The 19,677-nt window shown below is 40.4% G+C and overlaps 3 protein-coding genes across 14 annotated transcripts in view; 2 read left to right on the top strand and 1 right to left on the bottom strand.

Moving 5' to 3' along the window:
* LOC117754542 (guanine nucleotide exchange factor DBS-like) overlaps positions 1-1,021 on the top strand; it is a 38,387-nt gene extending 37,366 nt beyond the window's left edge. For 6 of the 7 annotated variants that reach the window (XM_034573442.1, XM_034573441.1, XM_034573443.1 and 3 more), the window contains one exon: positions 90-1,021. In XM_034573442.1, the coding sequence (XP_034429333.1) occupies positions 90-169 (80 nt within the window). In that variant the 3' untranslated portion in view covers positions 170-1,021. The remainder of the gene's footprint in view (positions 1-89) is intronic. The other variant, XM_034573438.1, reaches the window with a different exon arrangement.
* Positions 1,022-1,452: 431 nt separating this feature from the next.
* phf11 (PHD finger protein 11) lies at positions 1,453-8,993 on the top strand. Of its 4 annotated transcripts, none has more exons than XM_034573619.1 (19): positions 1,453-1,573; positions 1,609-1,723; positions 2,416-2,520; positions 2,623-2,756; positions 2,887-2,918; positions 3,000-3,091; positions 4,097-4,167; positions 4,270-4,319; positions 4,410-4,489; positions 4,593-4,612; positions 5,503-5,576; positions 5,679-5,746; positions 5,848-5,855; positions 5,980-6,008; positions 6,093-6,157; positions 6,675-6,771; positions 7,264-7,599; positions 7,678-7,749; positions 8,825-8,993. In XM_034573619.1, the coding sequence occupies exons 2-19, from the start codon at positions 1,613-1,615 to the stop codon at positions 8,899-8,901; spliced, it is 1,521 nt and encodes a 506-aa protein (XP_034429510.1). In that variant the 5' UTR covers positions 1,453-1,573; positions 1,609-1,612; the 3' UTR covers positions 8,902-8,993. The 4 variants fall into 4 exon arrangements, with proteins under 4 accessions (XP_034429510.1, XP_034429509.1, XP_034429512.1 ...); XM_034573618.1 differs by having other exon boundaries at positions 6,621-6,771; XM_034573621.1 differs by lacking the exons at positions 4,097-4,167; positions 4,270-4,319; positions 4,410-4,489 and having other exon boundaries at positions 6,621-6,771.
* Positions 8,994-10,958: 1,965 nt separating this feature from the next.
* Positions 10,959-19,207, bottom strand: rcbtb1 (regulator of chromosome condensation (RCC1) and BTB (POZ) domain containing protein 1). Of its 3 annotated transcripts, none has more exons than XM_034573615.1 (12): positions 19,066-19,207; positions 16,581-16,866; positions 15,995-16,145; positions 15,744-15,910; positions 14,287-14,445; positions 14,087-14,194; positions 13,402-13,544; positions 13,113-13,303; positions 12,787-12,913; positions 12,538-12,689; positions 12,315-12,445; positions 10,959-11,644 (listed from the first exon to the last, which is right to left on the bottom strand). In XM_034573615.1, the coding sequence occupies exons 2-12, from the start codon at positions 16,833-16,835 to the stop codon at positions 11,504-11,506; spliced, it is 1,725 nt and encodes a 574-aa protein (XP_034429506.1). In that variant the 5' UTR covers positions 16,836-16,866; positions 19,066-19,207; the 3' UTR covers positions 10,959-11,503. The 3 variants fall into 3 exon arrangements, with proteins under 3 accessions (XP_034429506.1, XP_034429507.1, XP_034429508.1); XM_034573616.1 differs by having other exon boundaries at positions 10,997-11,644; positions 16,581-16,819; positions 19,066-19,201; XM_034573617.1 differs by having other exon boundaries at positions 10,997-11,644; positions 16,581-16,724; positions 19,066-19,183.
* Positions 19,208-19,677: the final 470 nt, after the last annotated feature.

The following is a 19,677-nucleotide window of genomic DNA, read 5'->3' as shown; positions in this document are numbered from 1 at the left end:
TAAATAAACCGTGTGCGACGTACACACGTAGTCGCTTTGCAAGTGTACGACGTGTAAACATCCCTCTCTAATCCCTGTGTTTTGAACAGAAGGCAGCGGCTCTGGAAACATCAGCACGTCGTCCAGCTGCAGCGAGACCTACGCAAGCTTCTCTGACATCAAACCCTGAACTCCTCGGCACTTCCTCCGTCGCTGAACTGCTTCACGTGTCTCTGTGCTGTAACGCCAACATCAGTACTCATAAGCGTTTTACTAAGGTTTCCACAGAAAGCTGTATTTTCATCGCCACAGATCTGACTGTGGTGTCATTGTACAGTGAAGATACGGAAATATGTCACATCCGGTAAACTCATAGTGTCGTATTCTTCCTCTATACACACACTTGTCTGTTCATTTTATTTTCAATGCAGGGTCTGTGTGAGTGTAATGTAATAGATGTATGAATGGGCCAGCAGGACTGATCTCAGTTAATGCATCTATCAGTGTCTCGTTCAAGATGAGTGATTAGACGTGGATGACGTTGTTGTTTACATTCCCACCATTACTGCTACAGCTTGTTTAGTCTAATCACCTCTCTGTCCTGCTTATTTGTCCTTTTATTTATTTGTAAGAGACGAAAATGCCCGCATATAATTAGTAAATTTTTGATTTACTCCAATCTCTTTTCCTTTCTTACATCTTTCTCTTTTCGTCTGTCCGTTGTCATTGGAAACATGTACCGCCACCAGCTGTCTGAACTTTTGTGTCCGAGCTCTTTTCTTTATTTCCTCTGTGGGTTTTCATGTTCGCTGCAGATTAAAGGTGTTTCTCCGTGTGAATAATCAGAAATCACTGTATAGTGCTAACTTATTCCCAGTGGAGGGATCATGTTCTGAATGTAGATATTGTTTATTAATGTGCATCTGTCATGAAATGTTTGTTACTGATGAGATGATATATTGTACATGAAGTTTGGTGATGTCACTACTTTGTGACGTGTCCTACAAAGGTTTTTATATATAAACAACTTGTGATAATACAATTACTATGTGTGTGTGTGTGTCTAATTTCACAGGTTTGACTCTTATGTCTCGTCTTTGGCTCGTTTAAAGCCAAATAATAATTCATTTATTTGTGGTTAAAGTAAAAGGACACATTTTTATGGAACATTAATGTTAATAGATTTTACAAACAGTGTCGAAGATGAAAGTCACTAAGACCAGACACGAAAGTGAAACTGTCCATTTGAGTTGCCAGGTTTGCAAAATCCCATCATTTTAACTCCTTTTTTTCAAATATGTTTACCCAGTATATTTCACTGCCGTGAAAAAAAAAACTAACATTTATTATGTATTTGTTTTGACAAGAGCTGAAATCAAGGATTATATCATCAACTGCCGAACGATTCAAACTGTGAATGTGGGAGCTCGATGGGGGAGTGTCACACTGTTTTTCTTTTACCAACCTGGCAACCCGCCTCCAAAAATAAAGGCGGCGAAAGATCACAGCAGGAAGTGGCTCCGGAACCCTGCAGCTGGGATATCTGCATAATAATAATAATAATAATAATAATAATAATAATAATCTTCTGAGGAGACGTGAACAAACCTGGAGTTGGGCTCGTTCGTCAGAAATGAGTCTGGGTCCCGTCGTGTCCTGTGTCCTCTGTAAACGCTCCGAGGAGACGACGACCACCGGAGCTTTATCTATCAAAGATGAAGTCGCTGCTCATCAGAACTGTTTGGTAACAACCCGCTTTTATACAGATACTTCATTTGACTCTTATCACAGATGAATTATTGTTGTTATCAGAGAAAGTGAAGTGAAGTTAGACTCGAGTGTGGGTTCATGTCGGGGCAGGGACTGCGGTAGAAAAACAACAGAAACTCCACAGTGCGGAATGTTTGAATCCTCATGTTATAAAGGTCAGAGGTCATACGTGTGTTTCACAGCCACGTCAATACTTGCTCTTCTACTGTGTAATGAGGAGTCTTTACTGCTTTTTCATTTACAGATTTAAAACCGCTTAGTCATTGTCAAATATTTGTGGATATATTTCAGTGACAGAATTGTTTGAATTCCTTAATAGTCGGTATATCTTCATCAGCCCCAAAAGATCCACACCAGTTTGGCTCAATTATTTTTCCTGATCTTATGGTTGAGTGGTTGTGGATTAAGTGTTAAACACTTTAGAATTCAAACATATTTATTCATATATTTCTGTTTTAATCCAGATTTGATCCTCATTCATTCAGCTGATATTCATTTGATATTGTCCTATCAAATCTGTGCTTTTAATGCACAGATTTCTATGTTTGTGCTTCATTTGATATGTTTAACGTTTCTTAATTTAAACACTTAGATACGTGCACGTCTGAATTAACATGTCATTGCCCAACACATTTCTCCTCACTCGTGCCATTTCTGTTTTTACAGTTGTTTTCCTCGGGTATTTATTGTCGGGATTCCCCTCTGTTTGACGACCTGTTCGGTTTCTCCGTGGAGGATGTGCTGAAGGAGGTCACACGAGGAAGAAAACTGGTAAATCTCACTAACACCTTCACGTCAGAACCAGTCTGACCCACTGACTGTGTGCTTGAGCCTGTTTTTTTTTTACTCGTGCCACTAATTCGTTTGCTTCAGCGATGCAGCAAATGTAAGAAAAAGGGCGCCACTGCCGGGTGTGAGGTCAAAAGCTGCAAGAGGTCCTACCACTACCCCTGTGCTGTTCAGGAGGGGGCGAAGGACATCGAAGATCAGGTCAAAGGGAGTTATGGGTCAGTTCAACACATGTTTAACTAGAAAAATCCCTCCTGTGTTCTGAAGACGCCTGTACTGCAGGTCACAAGTTTATTTGAATAACTGATTATTTACATTAAACTACATGTGTGTGTTTTAATGTACCAGGTTGTACTGCTTCCAGCACCAACAGCCACAAAGTAAGTGAGCATCTTTGAATTTTTACTCCTTCGGTTTTTCATGTGAACATTTTTTGACACGAGTGTTTTTCTTTATCCCAGACACACAAAGCAATGGTTTGGTAAAGGGGATCAACTCTAACTCATCAGAACCTGGAACCTCCAACAATCCCAGTGGAGCTGGATCAACTAAGGTTTGACTGATAAAGTAACTGATCTGATACAATGACAGAACACACATCAGTTAAAACCACAAAAGACCCCAAAAAAAGAAATGTTCAAAAACTTCCAATTAAAGAAAATTTCATACAAGTCGGAGGAAATAGTACATTTATTGGGGACTATTTTCGGGGGAGGATTATTACACATTTTGTGTCCTATAGGGAATGACTATTACTACTATACTATACTACTAGTATTTTTGGTTTAATAGTTTTTGAAGATCAACAGGGAAAACTTTTTAACAGGATCATTCAAAAGCATCAGAGGGCGATTCATGTCCTCCGTGCACACTACACCAATCAGGCAACTTTTTAATGCTGTAATAGTGTAATTTCATTATGACTTCATCAAGACGGTTCTCGTGAACATGATATTTGAAGCCTTGAGAGAATCTCTTTAAACTATCATTCACTTGAACTCAGAAAGGAACTGATTCAATTTTGGTGATTCTCTTTTGATCTATGTAAGTTTTAGGTCATGTGTACAGTCCTATAGAATTCAGATAACTCGATAAATGTGTGACATTATATACTGACTTCGTAGTGACTTTTTCATGACGTCCCTTATCCTATAACATCATCTGATGGGAAATCATTTTCAGATTTAGATCTATTATTTGCGGAGATATCTTGGAAAAGGTTTTTCTCTGACGATATGTGTGTTGACCTTGACCGATCAACTCCAAATGTTAATCATCTGGAGATACACTCCCAAGTAATATTCCCACCAAGTTTGGTGAAATTCCGTCCCTGGGTCATTGAGGTTCTTCGTAGATATACACACACGCCCAGACAGAGGTGAAAATAAAACCCTGTGTGTGCTGCGCAGGATGACTGTTTATTGGTTTTGGTCATTTCATGTAATTATGTCAGCATAGATGTCATTGTTTAAATTTCTATATTTCAGTATTGTACATCACATCATGCGTCAGATTCTGTTTAATATAAGTAATGACCTGCATGTTTATTGTCATCAAGGTTCACTGTCTCACCTGTGAGAAGAAAGAAGGAAACATCAGTCTGGATAGTTTGTCTCACGCCATCGATATGTGAGTATGTTCGTCTAACAAACATCTTCCTCAATAAGTTGACAAGTAAATATTTTTGATCTGCTCTCATCTGATCATGTTGTGATAACCGTGTGTTTTCAGGTGCTATTGTGACAAACACGCTCCTTCGTCACATAAGAGGAACGGTGATGGTAAGTTCTGCTCGGAGAGAGTCTCACATTTTCTGTTTTAAGGTGTTTCAGCTTTTAGCCTCACAGCTGAAACGGCTTTCTACCTTGCAGACGATTCTCCGGCAGCCGGACCGTTTGTTTCCAGCAGCGACTCGAAATCGCCCTGCGGTCCGAGACCATTGCCTGTCAAGGTTCACACATTATTCACGATCACTTCAAATAAATCTTTTTAATACTGTTTCAATTCCGAATGACTCTGGGATTTTAACCACTCTGCTTTTGTGTTTGACGCAGAGACGGTTGAGTCTAGACGAGTAAGTTTGTCACAATTTGCATCCCTTAGCCTTCAAAACTTTAGTGTAGCATCTGTAGAATCTCCTGCTCTCAGATATTATTAAGAGGTTTCTGCGATTTGAAATGTAATAATCTGAATTTTAGGCCTGAAAAGTCTTAAATATGTATAAGTAAATATTATGTACTAGATCTTAAAGGTCCAGTGTGTAAAATTTAGGTGAAAGGGATCTATTGGCAGGAATTGAACATGAAATAATCCTAGTGATGTTTTCACCAATCATCTAAATTGTAAATTATTGTTTTCTTTACCCTAGAATGGACCCTTCATATTTAAATACTTTATATTTACATCAGGAGGGGCTCCTCTCTACGGAGGCCACCATGTTTTTTACAGTAACCCAGACTGGACAAACTAAACACCTTTTGAGTTTTTAGGACAACTGAAGGCTGCCACAGGTTCTCTCTAATGTTTGGAAGAGAAGGGTGAGGTGAGGGTATTCAGCTGCAATATGCAACTTCACCACTAGATGTCACTAAATTCTACACACTGAACCTTTTAATAATTTGTCTCAATTATGGTATCGTTCATTTAATGCTACTTTTGCTGCACTTTGAAATTGAGAAATATTTTTCTCTTCTCAGCTACTTCACTTTATCTTCAATTATTACTTAATTAGACTCAGATATTCCTTCATATCTCTTGTACTCAACTGAGGTTTTAATTCAATTCAATATGGTAGATACTCCTTAATAAGTACAGACTTAATACAGGTAAAAAAAAAAGAACACTATATTTTTATAGTTAAATGTAGTTTTATTCAATATATTTGATTTGTCAATTTATCCTTTACACTTACATCCTGTAGTTTCTTGCCACCACGATGTTTTACATGTGATCTCTCTATCGCAGGCTGGAGGAGAGCCCCTCGAAACGTAAATGTAAAGGCCAGACGTTCAAAATAACTGAAAATTCTTCAGACTCAGGTGAACTCACTTACATAAGATAGTGTAACCTCTGTGTGTGTGTGTGTGTGTGTATCACTCTTAAATCACATACTGATCTATATGATTCCCTGTCTTCTGCAGATATGGATTTGTTTGCCCCTTTAGAGTCAGACATAGATGAAAGTGCCAATTCTGTTCCAGAGCAGCAAGTAGGTCGAAGCCTCTGTATTAATTATTTCTTATCACTAATATCATTAGAGATGTTTAATAAGCTGATACCAATCTTCTCCTCTTCTTCACTGTGCTTCAGTTTGTCAGGTAAGACTGAGACACAACAACAGCTGCTGATTACATCACCATGCACAGTTTCTCTTTCCGCTGGTCTCTCGGTATGAAAATGACAGTGGAGGATAATTCCTTGATGATTCTTCTGCCTTCACAGAAAAGACGGTCCCTCACAGTCTCCCTCAGGTAAACCCTCACATTCAGATTATATTACCGACTGTACAACAGAAACATGATGCTGAACACGATTGGTTTGTAAACTTACCGTAGGAAATCCCCTGGAGAATGAGAACAGCAGGAGAATTACAGATGAAGATGAATCAACCATGGATTCAGTGAGTTGCTCCTGTGCACAAAGTTTGTTTGTGTTTTGAACAGATACATTCTCATCTTTTGGTTATTTTCTACATTTGACAGTTTAATTTCTTTAATTTCCCCCCCTTTATTCCCCAATTAGTGCATAAACATAGACATACAGATAGTATGGAGATATACTACTAGATAGGTAGCAGGACACAGTGTGTGAAGAAAGAGAATAACAAATAAATCATGATGGTAATAATAAAGATAATAAAATAAACAGAAAACAAATAATACAAGGACAAATACACGTTTTCCTAATTTATAATTAAGTGCACAATTAGATTTAGTGTTTTGCTTCTTTAAGATCATTTGAATTAATCAGCTGCAGGGATCATTTAATCACATAATCTATATACAATATGTTTTCACGTGTGATTGATAAATTGGTTTATATCATCACCGCTGTGACATGAGATCACGTTTGCTTGTTCTCAGGATGATTCGGAGAGTCTGCTGTTTCCTGTCCAAATCTGCATGTCACTTTCACAGAGTTCTGAACTCACTCCTCCAGCGGTGGTAGTGAAATGTCCCCAAGTGGTTAATGAGGAGGAGGAGGTGGAGGAGGAGGAGGGAAAGAAAGATGAAGGTACGTTTTCCTCTTAAAATTTGTATGAAATGCAGTCAAATGATACATTTAAAATGTATCATTTGACTGCATTTCATAGGAATCGTCAAGTATGACTGTATTCTGTGGCTGCACCTTAACAGTTATCTTAAGGCAGTAATTGTTAATTCCTAGATTTATTTAATTGTGTTTATTTTCAGTTATGATTCTCAAACTATATTATGAAAGAAGTTCTATGGTATTCATTATCTGTGTTTTTAAAAGGGTTTAACCTGAGCCAGGCCAAACAATAATAGTAGCAATCACCACTTCCATTCATAGTTAGTAGCAAAGAGCTGTTAAAATATATTATATAAGTTGTTATTTTTAAAAATGCACTTGTGTTGGATCAGTACTTGGTATCGGCCTTCATGCAAAGTCCAGGCATCAGAATCGTGAGCTTGATAGAAAACTTTCACTTGCTACCATATGTTGTGCATATGGTGCTCTCTCTCTCTCTCTCTCTTATCTCAGGGTCCAGTCCTGATCAACACACCGCTGGACCCTCCGTCCCACAGCAAAGCTCCACTGGTTCCCCTCCCTCTGCTGACCAATCCAAACCCCTCAGTCCTCCTGGCTCCCCTCCCTGCACCAGCTCGTCCATTCCCAAGGCTCCACCTGAAACCATCTGCGTCTCCTCTCCACCGCATCCTGTGGAGCCTCCCTCTGACCCGGAGCCCAGCATCGACTCCCAGAGCTTCTGGAAAGGCTGCAACGCTGCAGGATGCACACAGGCCATATTCACAGATTTCATTAATGAGATGAATGATATTGCCGGCAGAATTCAGTCAGACCAGGCCAGTGAGGACGGTAAGAGTTCCTGGGACAACCTGGTTTATTTATGTTTTTAACCCTGCAGTATTGGTTTAGACTCTCTTCTTTCCACAGATTGCAATCATGCGCTAAAAGTGATGGCGGCTTCTGGGAAGCTGGAGGAGATTGTGGCCAAGCAGCAGAAAGGTGAGGTTGACTTTTTAACGTTGTTACTCTAGAGACAGTGAGGCTGGTACCTTCTGGCCCTCACATGTAAACACTTGTGAGGGCCATCACACTGATGGAAGCTGAGGTTGTGTAAAAAACACAGAGATGAAAATCACAAGTTGAGACGGAAATATAAAAATCTGCACAGTTCTATGGTTGTGACCTGTGTTTTGGCGCCCCCTTCAGGCCAGTTTTTTGGTCTGGTCACTACATTTCATTGCCATTTCTTTTATGGGATGTTGTCTGAGGTAAAAGGGCCTTTGTTAGGCCTTAAAACGTCCATTTCAGGACTGGTATGTCACTCAGTAGAGCACAGACTCCCCCCCCAAGGCCCAATAGACCCTTAATAAACAATCTGCACCAAATTTCACACACTCATAGATTTCAATTTCTTAAATATGCTTGATTTGTTTCATCAAGAGCCCTGAATTGTTCCCTGGGAAAACAGGGAAAATATCAAAACATTACAATGTTAAAGATAGTGAAAAGAAAATTCCAGGATCCGACACCTGATTCCGATCCTCACCTAAATTAAATGGGTTCTTTCCTGACCCATCCCACCTCCTCCCACCTCCATCCAGTAGTTTGTGCGTAATCTTGCTTAAAGGCAAATGGACAGGGATAAAAACTGAGCTAACAATGGGCAGCACACAGAGTTGTAATGATGAGACAATTATTCGATTAGAATCAGGAAAATTAAACCTATTTAACCTATTTTGATAATTGATGAGTTGTTTCAATCATTTTTTCATCAGACAGAATATGAACGTAAATAAAATGTGTAACTATCAGCTCTGGGAAGTTGTGCTGGTTTTTCCACTAAATAACATTTCATAGACATAATGTTTGAAACGAGGAAATAACTGCAAAATATGGGACCAGCTAACAGACGTCTATAAATAACCACACACAGGATTTATTAGCATTGAACGATGTGGCAGAAGAAATTGCATCTGAAAAACAACTTGTTTAACAGTAAAGGAGGCGTAAAGCACTGATCTACTTTCTTTCTATAAATTCAACGTTAATAAATAACAATATATTGTTTTTGCAGAGTTACAACGGAAACAGAAGGAGCTGATGAAGGCAGCAGCCGCCATTAAACAGGTCATCTCAGCACTGAGGAGATGAGGCCGTCCGCTTACTTAAACTTTTACTTCTTTTGCATTTAAAATTATGAACATTGATATTTTTTAAATTTTGTATTAACTGTATTTATAGTTTTATTGATTTTCCTTAAAAAATGAAAACTGAACATGTAGAATTGAAAGCTATTAAATATCGAAACCAGTAAACTGAACGTAGCTCGTCTGAAAGAGATGTTACTAATGATTTTTTGAATAATGTTTGTTCTGAAGTTTCTACAATTATGTTTAACTGAGATGTTGTATCACTCGCTTTTTCATAACCTATTTGAGGAGATTTTACTGTAGATATACTGACCCACAATAATTATTTGATCATGTCTGGATTTTATTTCTGTATTGGGTTTTATGTAGATCTGTGTATTTGTGAATATCTCACAACCTGGTTCAAAAAGGTACTTGTATCTACATCACTCATTTATACAATTTAAACCAAACTAGTGAAAAACAGAGAAAAGCTTCAATAATGTGGAAGTTTACAGCCAAGTATTTAGCTTTGTTTGTGTTCATTTTCTGTATCCAGTTTGCACAGTTGAGTCCAGATGTCTGGTTTGTTTGCATGAAGGATGAAAGAGGAATTTGTCTTTAGCCTGGAACAAATTTCTTCTTAGAACTGTTACAGACTTAAACTGATAAATGATATCATGAAAGTGAAATATGCTGGTGTGTGAACGTTTGTGCCCATTTTGTAGAAATTCCCTCAACCTGATCTTAAGACATCACATTCAAGAAAAACATCAAACGTACTTTGTGAGGTCACCTTGACCTTTGACCCCCAAACTCTAATCAGTTCATTTGAGTAGAAATTTGAGAATCCTCTACATACGGATGGACAACCTGAAAATATGTCGCCGGTGAGGAGACATTCAAAGTCATCTCGTATAATGAGAAAGTTTACAGAAAACCAACACAGATCATTCTTGTTATCTATTTACTAGCAGGTCACAAAATGTCACTGGCACCTCATAAGTCAGTATCAATCAATAAAACATTATTGATTTTAAATGAGAAATGTCCTGCATAGAATTGAGCAAATCCTTAAAACACCCACAGCAGTGGTGCCAAACTGCAAATGTCCCCAAACAATGTGAATACTGTAAAATAATGCATCCAACATCCAGTAGATGTCAGACGGAGTCTTCAAAGTCCCGCTCAGCCGAAGCTTCGGAAAACACCGTCTGCTTTCAACAGATTTTTAATGGCTCCATACATTTGTTACAGCTGGTAAAAGGTTAACAGACACTTATTGTTTTGTTGCAATATAAAAAAAACTAAATAGCTGCACAAAAATAACACTTTCCAACCTAAGCAATCCATAACTTTAAAGAGGAATCCACAGTTAAAGACTGGAGGCTCTATTTGAACAACCTAAGCACATGGTCTGCAGCGTCTGCAGGAAGTGTCCAAATCCACTTTCGCTTTGGTTCACGTGATTTAAAAGTGTTGCATTTAAATCACATTATTAATCATGGGTGTGTTTTTTAGCGTAACGTGGCGATAAACCAATCGGAGTCATTTCTCATTTCCGCTCAAAGCCAGGTGCACGTGAAGCGGGTCGGATTGGTAGGAAGAGAAAACGCTTCTTTGCAGATCAAGTGCATGTTTACTCTCCTGATAATGTGCCTTAAAACAACAGCTGTGTTGCCTCTGACCACCTCATTTTAAGACCAAAACGCCCGTGGCATTATAAGTGCATTTATAATTTAATAAGCGTGGGTGCTGGACATGACAACTCGTGTTGGTCTGAAACTAGTGCAGACACCTGGGGCGGGCTCAGTGTCGGGTGTTAAGGCCCTCGATCAATCACACTGCTCTGAATCTCACTTGTAACCCGAGTTTCCATCTTTGGGTCAAATGACAACCAAGACACAAGATCAAAGTCGTGTGTCGCAGCTGCGGAAGCAAGTCAGGAGGTAAACAAGAAGGTCGGTGCTTCGATACCCGGCTTCTCTGGTCCTACACTGCATTCTATGCATTCTAAATAAATGGATGACTGAGACTTGTAGTGTAAAGTGCTTTGAGTGGTTGATAAGACTAGAAAAACTCATGTAACATTTGATATGTCAGTTACCAGTCGTCAAAAGAGCCTCAGCCTGAAACCATGATACCAGATGCTGTATCCAAACTAATTATGTGGTCTTAAAGTAAAGCAAAACATAATCCTATTAAAAAATACGAGTGCAAACCCTAAACAAGTGTCTTGGTCAATTCAACAGAAAAATGGAAATAGTAAAGTAGCAAACTGGCAGAAAAATCTCAAGTCAAAAGAAACAACTTAATCAAGCGATAATAGTGTTTCCTTTACACAACATGTGTAAGTGGGTAGGCAGTCAGGCACTGTGGCTCTGGACTCTGCTGTCACGCTGCTCTGTCAGCTCTGTCCTCTAAAGTCAGTGGGCGCAGCTCATATGATGGAGAGTGCTTCTAGTCTGGAATGAGAGGAACAACGGATTTGACAGCGATGGTGATTATCTAAAGATCTCCACTCTGGAGCCAGAGTTACAGAAGGGATGACGTCCTTTGAGAATTCACTCCCAGAATCCCACAGCCCCCTCTCCGTCTGTTGCCATCGTTACCTCGGGCTGAGGTCAGTTCTTGAAGGCTCCGCAGCGGCTCGCTCGACAAATGAAATCCTTGAGCAAGTTGCCGTCGATCTGCCAGAAAGCAGTTGTCTGGGTGACCTCGGTCAGGTGATTCACACAGAACTTAAAGCAGAACTCCTCCAGGTCCTGGATGACAAAGAGAAGAGCAGAAATAACCAACGTGTTCCTCAATTTGGCCCAAAAAATGTCCAAGAAATCAACACCATTCTTTAAATTACTCCACCAGTTTCTCTCGATTCTTCTCGGCATCGCCTCCACAAACATTTGGTCGTTGATAAGATGCACAAATATATTTTCCAACAAATGCTGGAGACCTCAGGCTTTTTCAGCTCTAGGATCTCAGAGAGAACTTTGTGGTCTTACATAGTAAAAGTGACTGTAACCTCACTGTTGTTCTGCAGGACATTTCCAGCTGTTTTCTTATTGCCTCCTTTCTGTTACCTTGTTTATGGTTTCAAGGAATAACTTGGCACCAATCTCCTGTTTCCTCCTGTTTGCAGTGTTTATGTGAAGCGAACTGTTGCATTAGCTTCATATTTGCTGTACAGTTAAGTATTTTCATTTGAAACTGCACCAAATTGCACACACTCATAAATATCAGGCCCATAAACACACCAGATTTTTTCCCCGACTTCCACCCAGGTAACCGACATGAGCCAAATTAGGTCGATTAGAGGTTATAAATGACATTTCTGGATAACTGCCCAGCCCTAATTTCAAGCTAAGTTAAATAAGGCTTTTTACAATATACATATACCAAAGTATACGAGTCTGTGGACTGGTGGTCAGAACTGACCTCGGCATCATAGCGCACAGCAGCCGACAGCAGCGAGAAGGCATTTTCCACGGTGATCCCTCTCTTGATGATGTGTTGACAAAGTCGTTTCAGGCGGTTCTCACAGTATGATGTCGCCAGATCCAGCAGCCCTGAGAGAGCACAGGCACAGACGAATAAATAAGAAACAACTGACGGCTAAATGCCAGGATGTGAGAGTAAGCAACACGTGTGCGAGTCTGACCAATAGCATCTTCAGGGGACAACTCCACGTTGTCCGTGTAGAGGAACTCCAGGAAGGAGCGGTACACCGGGTAGGAGAACTGGTCGATTTCAATCACCTCCTTCATGTCTTCGTTCCAATGGGACTGAAACATGGATCTGAAGTGTTCACACCTGCAGAATATGTGGTTTAATACAGATCTATAAATTCTATCTTATACTTCCAGGATTTAATCAAACAGCTGTGAGATAAAAAATAAAAAAAACCAACCTGATTTTGAGAACTGCTTTGTGGACGTAGATGTATTTGCCGTCGACGCAGAACTTGAGGTCGGCCGTCTCTGGGTTGTCAAACTCTTTCTTCAGAGACTGAGCCACGGTCAAGAAGTCATCGTGCTCTGGAGCAGGAAAACACACACACACACACACACACACACACACACACACACACACACACACACACACACACACACACACACACACACACACACACACACACACGTCTGGCATTAGAAAGATAAAAAAACGACGATTATGTCAAAATAACTGGTGCTGTGCTTTAGTTACTGCATCGTAGGGCACTTTTCCTTTCCTCACCCATGGAGAGAAGCTTCCACATGACTGAGGGGGTGGCGAAGCAGGCGAACACATCGTCAGTGCAGGTAAAGTGTGTGAGGTGAGGCAGCACTAAAGACTGGCCCCTGCACTGGCCCCACATGAACACCTGACCACTCTGGGTCTTGGCAGCAGACGTGTGCGTGGAGTGACAGGCAGCGATCTCTACGATTCTGTCGGAGAAGAAGAGAAATCAGTCGATCACAGAGTGCGAGACCCAAGAGAGAGGATCTATTGTTTTTGTCTGCTGCGCCGTCACGGCCTCGCTCACCTCTCTTTCTCGGTCATGATCTGAACCGGGCTCAGCTGGTTGCTCTTGTTGCCGGTGCCCAGTTGTCCGTATGTGTTGGCGCCCCACGCATACAGCAGCCCCTCATCGGTCAGTGCCAGGGAGTGGGCGTAGCCTGAGACAATCTGGAGGAGATATCAAAAAAAATGTTTTACACAAAATTGAATAAAAGTCTGTTTTACATGAAATAATAAAACAAAGTATATGGCATTCAATTTTTAGGTGCATCATAGTTTATAATCTAATTTATACGAAGGCATTTTTATGGGAAAACATTTGAGCACTTGTGCGACAGAATTTGTTGAGAATATTCACTCACGACTATAAATGAAGTAACAAAGACGTGAAGTCACTTTTTTAGTTTGATTACAAAAAAAATGTAATTCTTTAAAAAAAATGTAACTACATCATCTTAAATAAATGATAAATAAATAAGATGCTTAATATCTCAACTTGAGTTAGGGTTACGGTTAGTGCATGAATTTTAGAATTTCCTTCTTAAAACCATTCAGAGAAAGAAAATATTGAAGGAACAACTGAGGAGAATCCAACTGAACAGGTCTGAACTGTTCATTGTGTATTGATAAAATTGTGTTATATCAGATCTCAGTGTCCATGTGTAACAAGAGATTCATAAAAGTATGTTTTTGTGAGTGTAATTTCAAACCTGTTGCACACATAAACCCTGCAGAGCCACAAGTCGACAGGGAGTGAGCTGGTTCCCGTTGTTTCCCAGTCCCAGTTGACCATTCCCGTTATAGCCCCAACCGTACACCTGCAGTGACAGGAAGAGAAAGTACAAGTTTTCATTGGCTGGATTCTACTGGATAACAACTTTAATTTATCAAGTGTGAACCAGGAAATCACCTCTCCGTTGTCCACCACTGCCAGAGACGAGGTCTGACCACAGACGATACTGACAGCCACCTTGTTCTGCAGGCAGCTGGACACTCTGCGGGGGGTGGGCTGGTTCGCTGTGGAGCCTGAGCCCACCTGACCACAGTTGTTGTAGCCCCACGCGTACACCTGGAAGAGAGGAGGATGAGAGGTGAGACAATACATTCAAATGATGGAGAGATAAAGAGCTCTTTTAAAAAGGAGGCAGGTTTATAAGAGCTTCAGATTCTCCTCTGAATGATGGAGAGTTTAACATCCTCCATCTCTTCTATTTAATTGATAGAAACATGCAACTGCCACCAGTGTTCAGCTCAGATAATGTGACTTTAGTTGGGAATCAACAGTTCAAATATATCTTCATAGTTTTAGAATTATGTCCAAACAAACGTTATGGATTTGGTGCAGAGTTTCAGGAGACTGTTGTGCCTTACTGAAGATAAGTGCTCTGCCATTCTAGTTTTCTACCTGTAATCAAAGTGGGTCATCTGGACAGAGGGCCCTTCACTAGAGGACATGGGGTATTGTAGTTTACAGTATCATGTTGCATCATAACACACCAGCTTATACTAAGGGTTTGACAGTTTGGGATAAAAGTTTGATTCCATTCACATGTCTGTAGTATGAAATATGAAGCGGCAACTGAACACAAAGACTGGACACAGGTGCCTGGCTTTGAAAATTATAATTATATGTTATGTAAAAGGTTTAACGGGGGGTTATGTATAGAATTTCTATTTCTGAAGCTGCTTTCAGACATGCACTGAGCTCAGGATATCCTCCTGAAATTATCCGGAGGGGCTGCATGTTTCCCCCCCCCTCATGCTGCACTAGCCCTCACCCCAACGCTCCAGAGAATTTCCTATTGTTGTGAACATATGCAACTATGGCGAAATTCCGGAGCCAATTGTCCAGACAACTCAAACAGCTTAGGTTTGCTGGCAGCTTGGCATTAATGTACGAACATGAATGTGGCTTCAATCTTCTTATTCGTCTCAGCAAATAAGCTAATTTCCCAAAGTGTTGAACTACTCATTCAACAATTAACAAATCTCAAATGATTCAAAGTCGTCTTGTTTGTGTGTCTAATCGCTCCCTTGTTTGTGCGTCTAATCGCTTGTTGTATCTGGGGAGAATCAGGCTAACGCAGACAGCCTGACTGTACGGTGCATGAGAAGACGACCATGTGTGAAGTAGTTAGAGGCACAATGGATTCCTTTTGGCCAAGCTTAGTTTTCTGTTTCAGTTCAGGAGGATCAACTCCTGCTGTGATCGGACTTAGGGTCTCATAAGGGTCTGTGTGACTAAGCACTGCCTCTGACCAAAGCTGAGTCACCTGTGTCATTACAAGGGTTTTATACAAGCTTCCATTCTGCTCTGTGAACACTTTTACTGTAAAAGCAACTATTTGTTTCACCGCAGACACTTACTTCTCCTGAGTCAGTCAGAGCCATTGAGTGGTGAGAGCCACAGGCCACTTCTGTGACCTTCTTATTGAGCAGGTTGGCGGACACGAGTACTGGGGTGACTCCTTGGTTGGTTGTCCCATTTCCCAGTTGGCTGTAGCCATTATGTCCCCAGGCAAACAGCTCTCCGTCTGAAACACAAAGAGATTAGTTCTCCTGCTGCACTTTCTTTAACCCAACCGTGAAAAGGAGGATTAAAGGTTTTGTGCAGCTACCCTCTGTGGCCAGCAGGACGTGGGGTCCGCTGCCGTAGCTCAGGCTGACCACCTTCCTCCCACTCAGGAAGTCCAGCTTCTTGGGGACCACGGTGCTCTGGCTGTCCCCTGTGCCCAGGCAGTTACTGCAGTTCAACCCAAACACATACACCTGAGTGTGGAAAGAGGAGGGAGAGAAAAAAACAAAACAGAGCATGTAATGTGGATCAGTGATAAGCAGGGCTAAGCAGAGGCAGTCTGAGTCAGCTGAGGAGGTAACAGGTCACACAGCTGACACACAAACAGGACCAGCAGCAGGCAGCGCTGATGAGAGCTGCCGGTGGAGGTCGGGTGCTATCGGCCCTCCACAAATACACACACACTAAAAACAAACAACTGGACAGGGGTGGAAATATAACCTCTGGCAGCACTGACACAGAGAGCTGAGGAGCTCTGGCTCTGGCGCTTTAAAAAACTGTGACGCAGAGCAAACATCACCTGTAAGATAAGTTGTTGGCCTGTTTCACTACTGATGGTGTATGAAACTGTTCTAAACATCCACGGCATAAAACACAACCACAAGTTTATTTTCCCTGTGACCTCTCACCTCATCATCACTGGTGATGTAGATGGCCTCGTTAGCAGACGTTCCAAACACGCAGGCCTTCAGGATGGTGGAGAGCTCCTGAGGCCCCATCAGGCTGAAGAGGGGCCATTTGGTTACATCCACCATGATGCACTGGCTGTGAGTCTGTGGAGGGAGCAGAGGGGTGGAGGGATGAACCTCAGCCCTCAGAGGTAGAGCAGGGGATCGGGGTGCAGAGGGAAGGGTCTGGGTGGGCAACACTGCCAAATGGAGCATCAGATAATAGTCTATGAACTCACACACCGGTCTGGGGAAAACCACATATTGACACATGGTTTAACCTTTGGGAAAACTGCAATTTACTGCAAAGTAAAAAAAACAGACTTTTTAACACTGTTCAATGTTGTAAACATGTTTGTTTGTGACGCCCTTTTCTACCCTTTCTCACTGATGTTCAGCTTAGTAAGAAATGACGTTAAATCCATGATCTCACTGAGGAGATTATAGAGAGAAATTGGGTCATGTGGTGTAACATTAGCCCCAAGAGATCAGGGCCGGTATGTATAAAGCCGCTCAATATAAAATTTTGGTTTTAAGTGCTTTAAACGTCTTAAAGAGTGATGTCATTTTTTTTTCTCAAGCCTTATAATTAACTATATACACACGTCTATGGATAAACCTTCCTAGACGTTAAGACTCTGTGACAGCTCCCAAATCATTTAAGAGATCTAGAGGTTTACTAGCCTTTAGTACACAGGCAGAGGATATCCACTATAAGAAACGGGGAAACTATTTATATCAAAAGACTTTTCTTAAGACCATGGCTGAGCAGTGGAACAGACAAGACTCTCCTTGTACGAACTTTAACCTTCTCTGGCCTTTCAAAACAGAAAAATCCCTTAAAATAAATGACAGTGCATCATGTGCTTTTTTGTGACAACATATCTGAGCAGATGCTTGTGATTTTGAATTGGTTAGGCAGACGCGGATACACAGGCAGAGGTGATGAGACAAACCCTCGAGCTACATCACTAAACCCGACATTACAGCTTGGTATAACGTATACTGGGCACTTATCTGTATTGCAGTATTTGAATTTATGTACTTATATTTTGTTTTTCCATTTTACGCTTCGTTATATTCTATTTCATTACATTGAGGAGGGACATTTAGTTTTTACAACATCAAAAACAAAAAAAGCTACAGTAAATATTTGCTTTGATTTTACATATAAGAAAATGGCACAGTTAGTGATTGATACTGTGACAGGATATACATTTTACAGTTTTACTTGTGATGGTGTATTTTAGCAGTGTGGTACTTGCAACTTTCTCTTATGAATGGGTCTGATTACTGTGTTTCACCACTGATACACATAGATATACCAAATATCTCAATAAATAATACACGAATAATGGAAAACACAAGTTAAGTGTTAAGTGTAAATAACTTAATACCAACTCCTATGGCCTAGTAATATTGAATGAAAGTAAATTATAATACTGCTAACAGAGTGGATGTAGGAGTACTGTTATTATTATATTGATTATTCTGACTTTATTGTTTGTAATTGAACATTTCTAAGCCCCAACACTCAAATAAAACTTCATGTTTTAAATATGAAAACGTCACAAATTCAGTGTAAATCTGAAGAGCGTCTCCTGTCAGATCATGTCTGGTTAAATTAAAAGTCTCGATGCTCTGACTTGCACTTTGAGGAGGGAGTTGTCATCCAACTATTTTTCATTATTGATTCATCTGATTGTTTCCTTGATTAATTGATATTGTATTTCATCTATAAAACCTGCAGGAAAACGCTGGATATGATTCCTCACAGTCCAGGGTGACATCTTCAGAATCACTGATTTGTCTGACCTACAGTCCATCATCCAAATAATATTTAGTTTAAGAATAGGCCTCAAATCATATATTTGATTAGCTGGGGAAACAAATATTTGTAATTTCTCAGTCATTTCCTGACCAATGAATTGACTAATCATTAAAAGCTCCTTTAAATATTCACTGTGAGATTTGTTTTCAGATTATAAATGGATTTAAAGGGACATGTGATTTGCTGAGAGGAGAGAGGACCATGATAAACAACAGGAAATTTAAAATACATGACATGGAAAGAGGAGGGAACAAGTATCTCAATGAAACAATATGAACTCCCATTTATTTACCTATATTATGTCACAGATGATTTAAAGTGTGTGAAACCAGGTCAGGGAGGTTTTTACTGAGCATTAATCCTCCTGCACCTGAGTAATGAGTCAGATTAAACACAGCTCGCCGCTACATGAACAGTTAGCTCGATGGCTAATGCTGCTCATTGTTTAAAAAGCATTGTTCAGCAAACTGACACAACAGAGAAGTGAAGGGAGTCGATCCGAGAGGAGAGTCGCAGCTAACGTGTTGTTGTTCTTCTAGCAGCTGGTAGCTAGTTAGCCCGCGCTAAACAGCCTCTACTAGCGCTAACACGAACACACTGGTCAGTTGAACTCACCTGCTGGTTAGTTAAGTTAGTTAGGTCCTGGTCTGGTGTCGTTAACGGTGAACGGGTAGTTTAGAGGAGGGCCGCTCCGCAGCGGCCGCCATACTCCGCTCCTCTGCTCCGGATCTATGCGGAAGTGAGGCAGGAAAATAATGTCACGTGATTACAACAGACCCAAATAACCGATTACAGACGGTGTTCATGTTGGCTCGATTAGACTGAGCCAGGGATGATGTTGACTTAAAATATTGGTACAGTCCAAACAGTCTGTGAATTATTTTTATTTTATATACAGTCTAATGGTCCAGTCCATACCCTGTATATGAATTATTTTTATTTTACATAGTCTAATGATTGTCCATAGACCGTAAATAAATTACTATTACTATTTTATTTTAGATACAGTCTCATGGTCCAGTCTCTAGAAAGTAGATTCATTTCTATTTTTATTTTACATACAATGGTTCATTCCGTAGACCTTATATAATATACAATTTTTATTTTATTTCATGCAAGTAAAGTTTCAGCCATTTCCCACATAAAGATCTATTTAGTAATCAGTATAAGAAGGAGGTCCTCAAATGTTTTACTTAAGAAAAAGTAAAAATAATGACGCTAAAATCT

This window comes from Hippoglossus hippoglossus, chromosome 21 (assembly GCF_009819705.1).
Source record: "Hippoglossus hippoglossus isolate fHipHip1 chromosome 21, fHipHip1.pri, whole genome shotgun sequence".
Taxonomy (NCBI): domain Eukaryota; kingdom Metazoa; phylum Chordata; class Actinopteri; order Pleuronectiformes; family Pleuronectidae; genus Hippoglossus; species Hippoglossus hippoglossus.
The sequence above is the reverse complement of the archived record's forward strand: the minus strand, read 5'-3'. Positions and strand labels throughout refer to the sequence as shown.

Excerpts from the sequence above, each read along its gene's own strand:
- rcbtb1 (XM_034573615.1), bottom strand. The coding sequence starts at position 16,835 with ATGCTCCATTTGGCAGTGTTGCCCACCCAGACCCTTCCCTCTGCACCC. Across the intron at positions 16,146-16,580 it reads ACATCACCAGTGATGATGAG|GTGTATGTGTTTGGGTTGAA; the intron begins GTGAGAGGTCAC and ends TTCCACACTCAG. Across the intron at positions 14,195-14,286 it reads CAGTGGTGGACAACGGAGAG|GTGTACGGTTGGGGCTATAA; the intron begins GTGATTTCCTGG and ends CTGTCACTGCAG.
- phf11 (XM_034573618.1), top strand. The coding sequence starts at position 1,613 with ATGAGTCTGGGTCCCGTCGTGTCCTGTGTCCTCTGTAAACGCTCCGAG. Across the intron at positions 3,092-4,096 it reads GTGGAGCTGGATCAACTAAG|GTTCACTGTCTCACCTGTGA; the intron begins GTTTGACTGATA and ends ATTGTCATCAAG. Across the intron at positions 4,613-5,502 it reads AGACGGTTGAGTCTAGACGA|GCTGGAGGAGAGCCCCTCGA; the intron begins GTAAGTTTGTCA and ends TCTCTATCGCAG.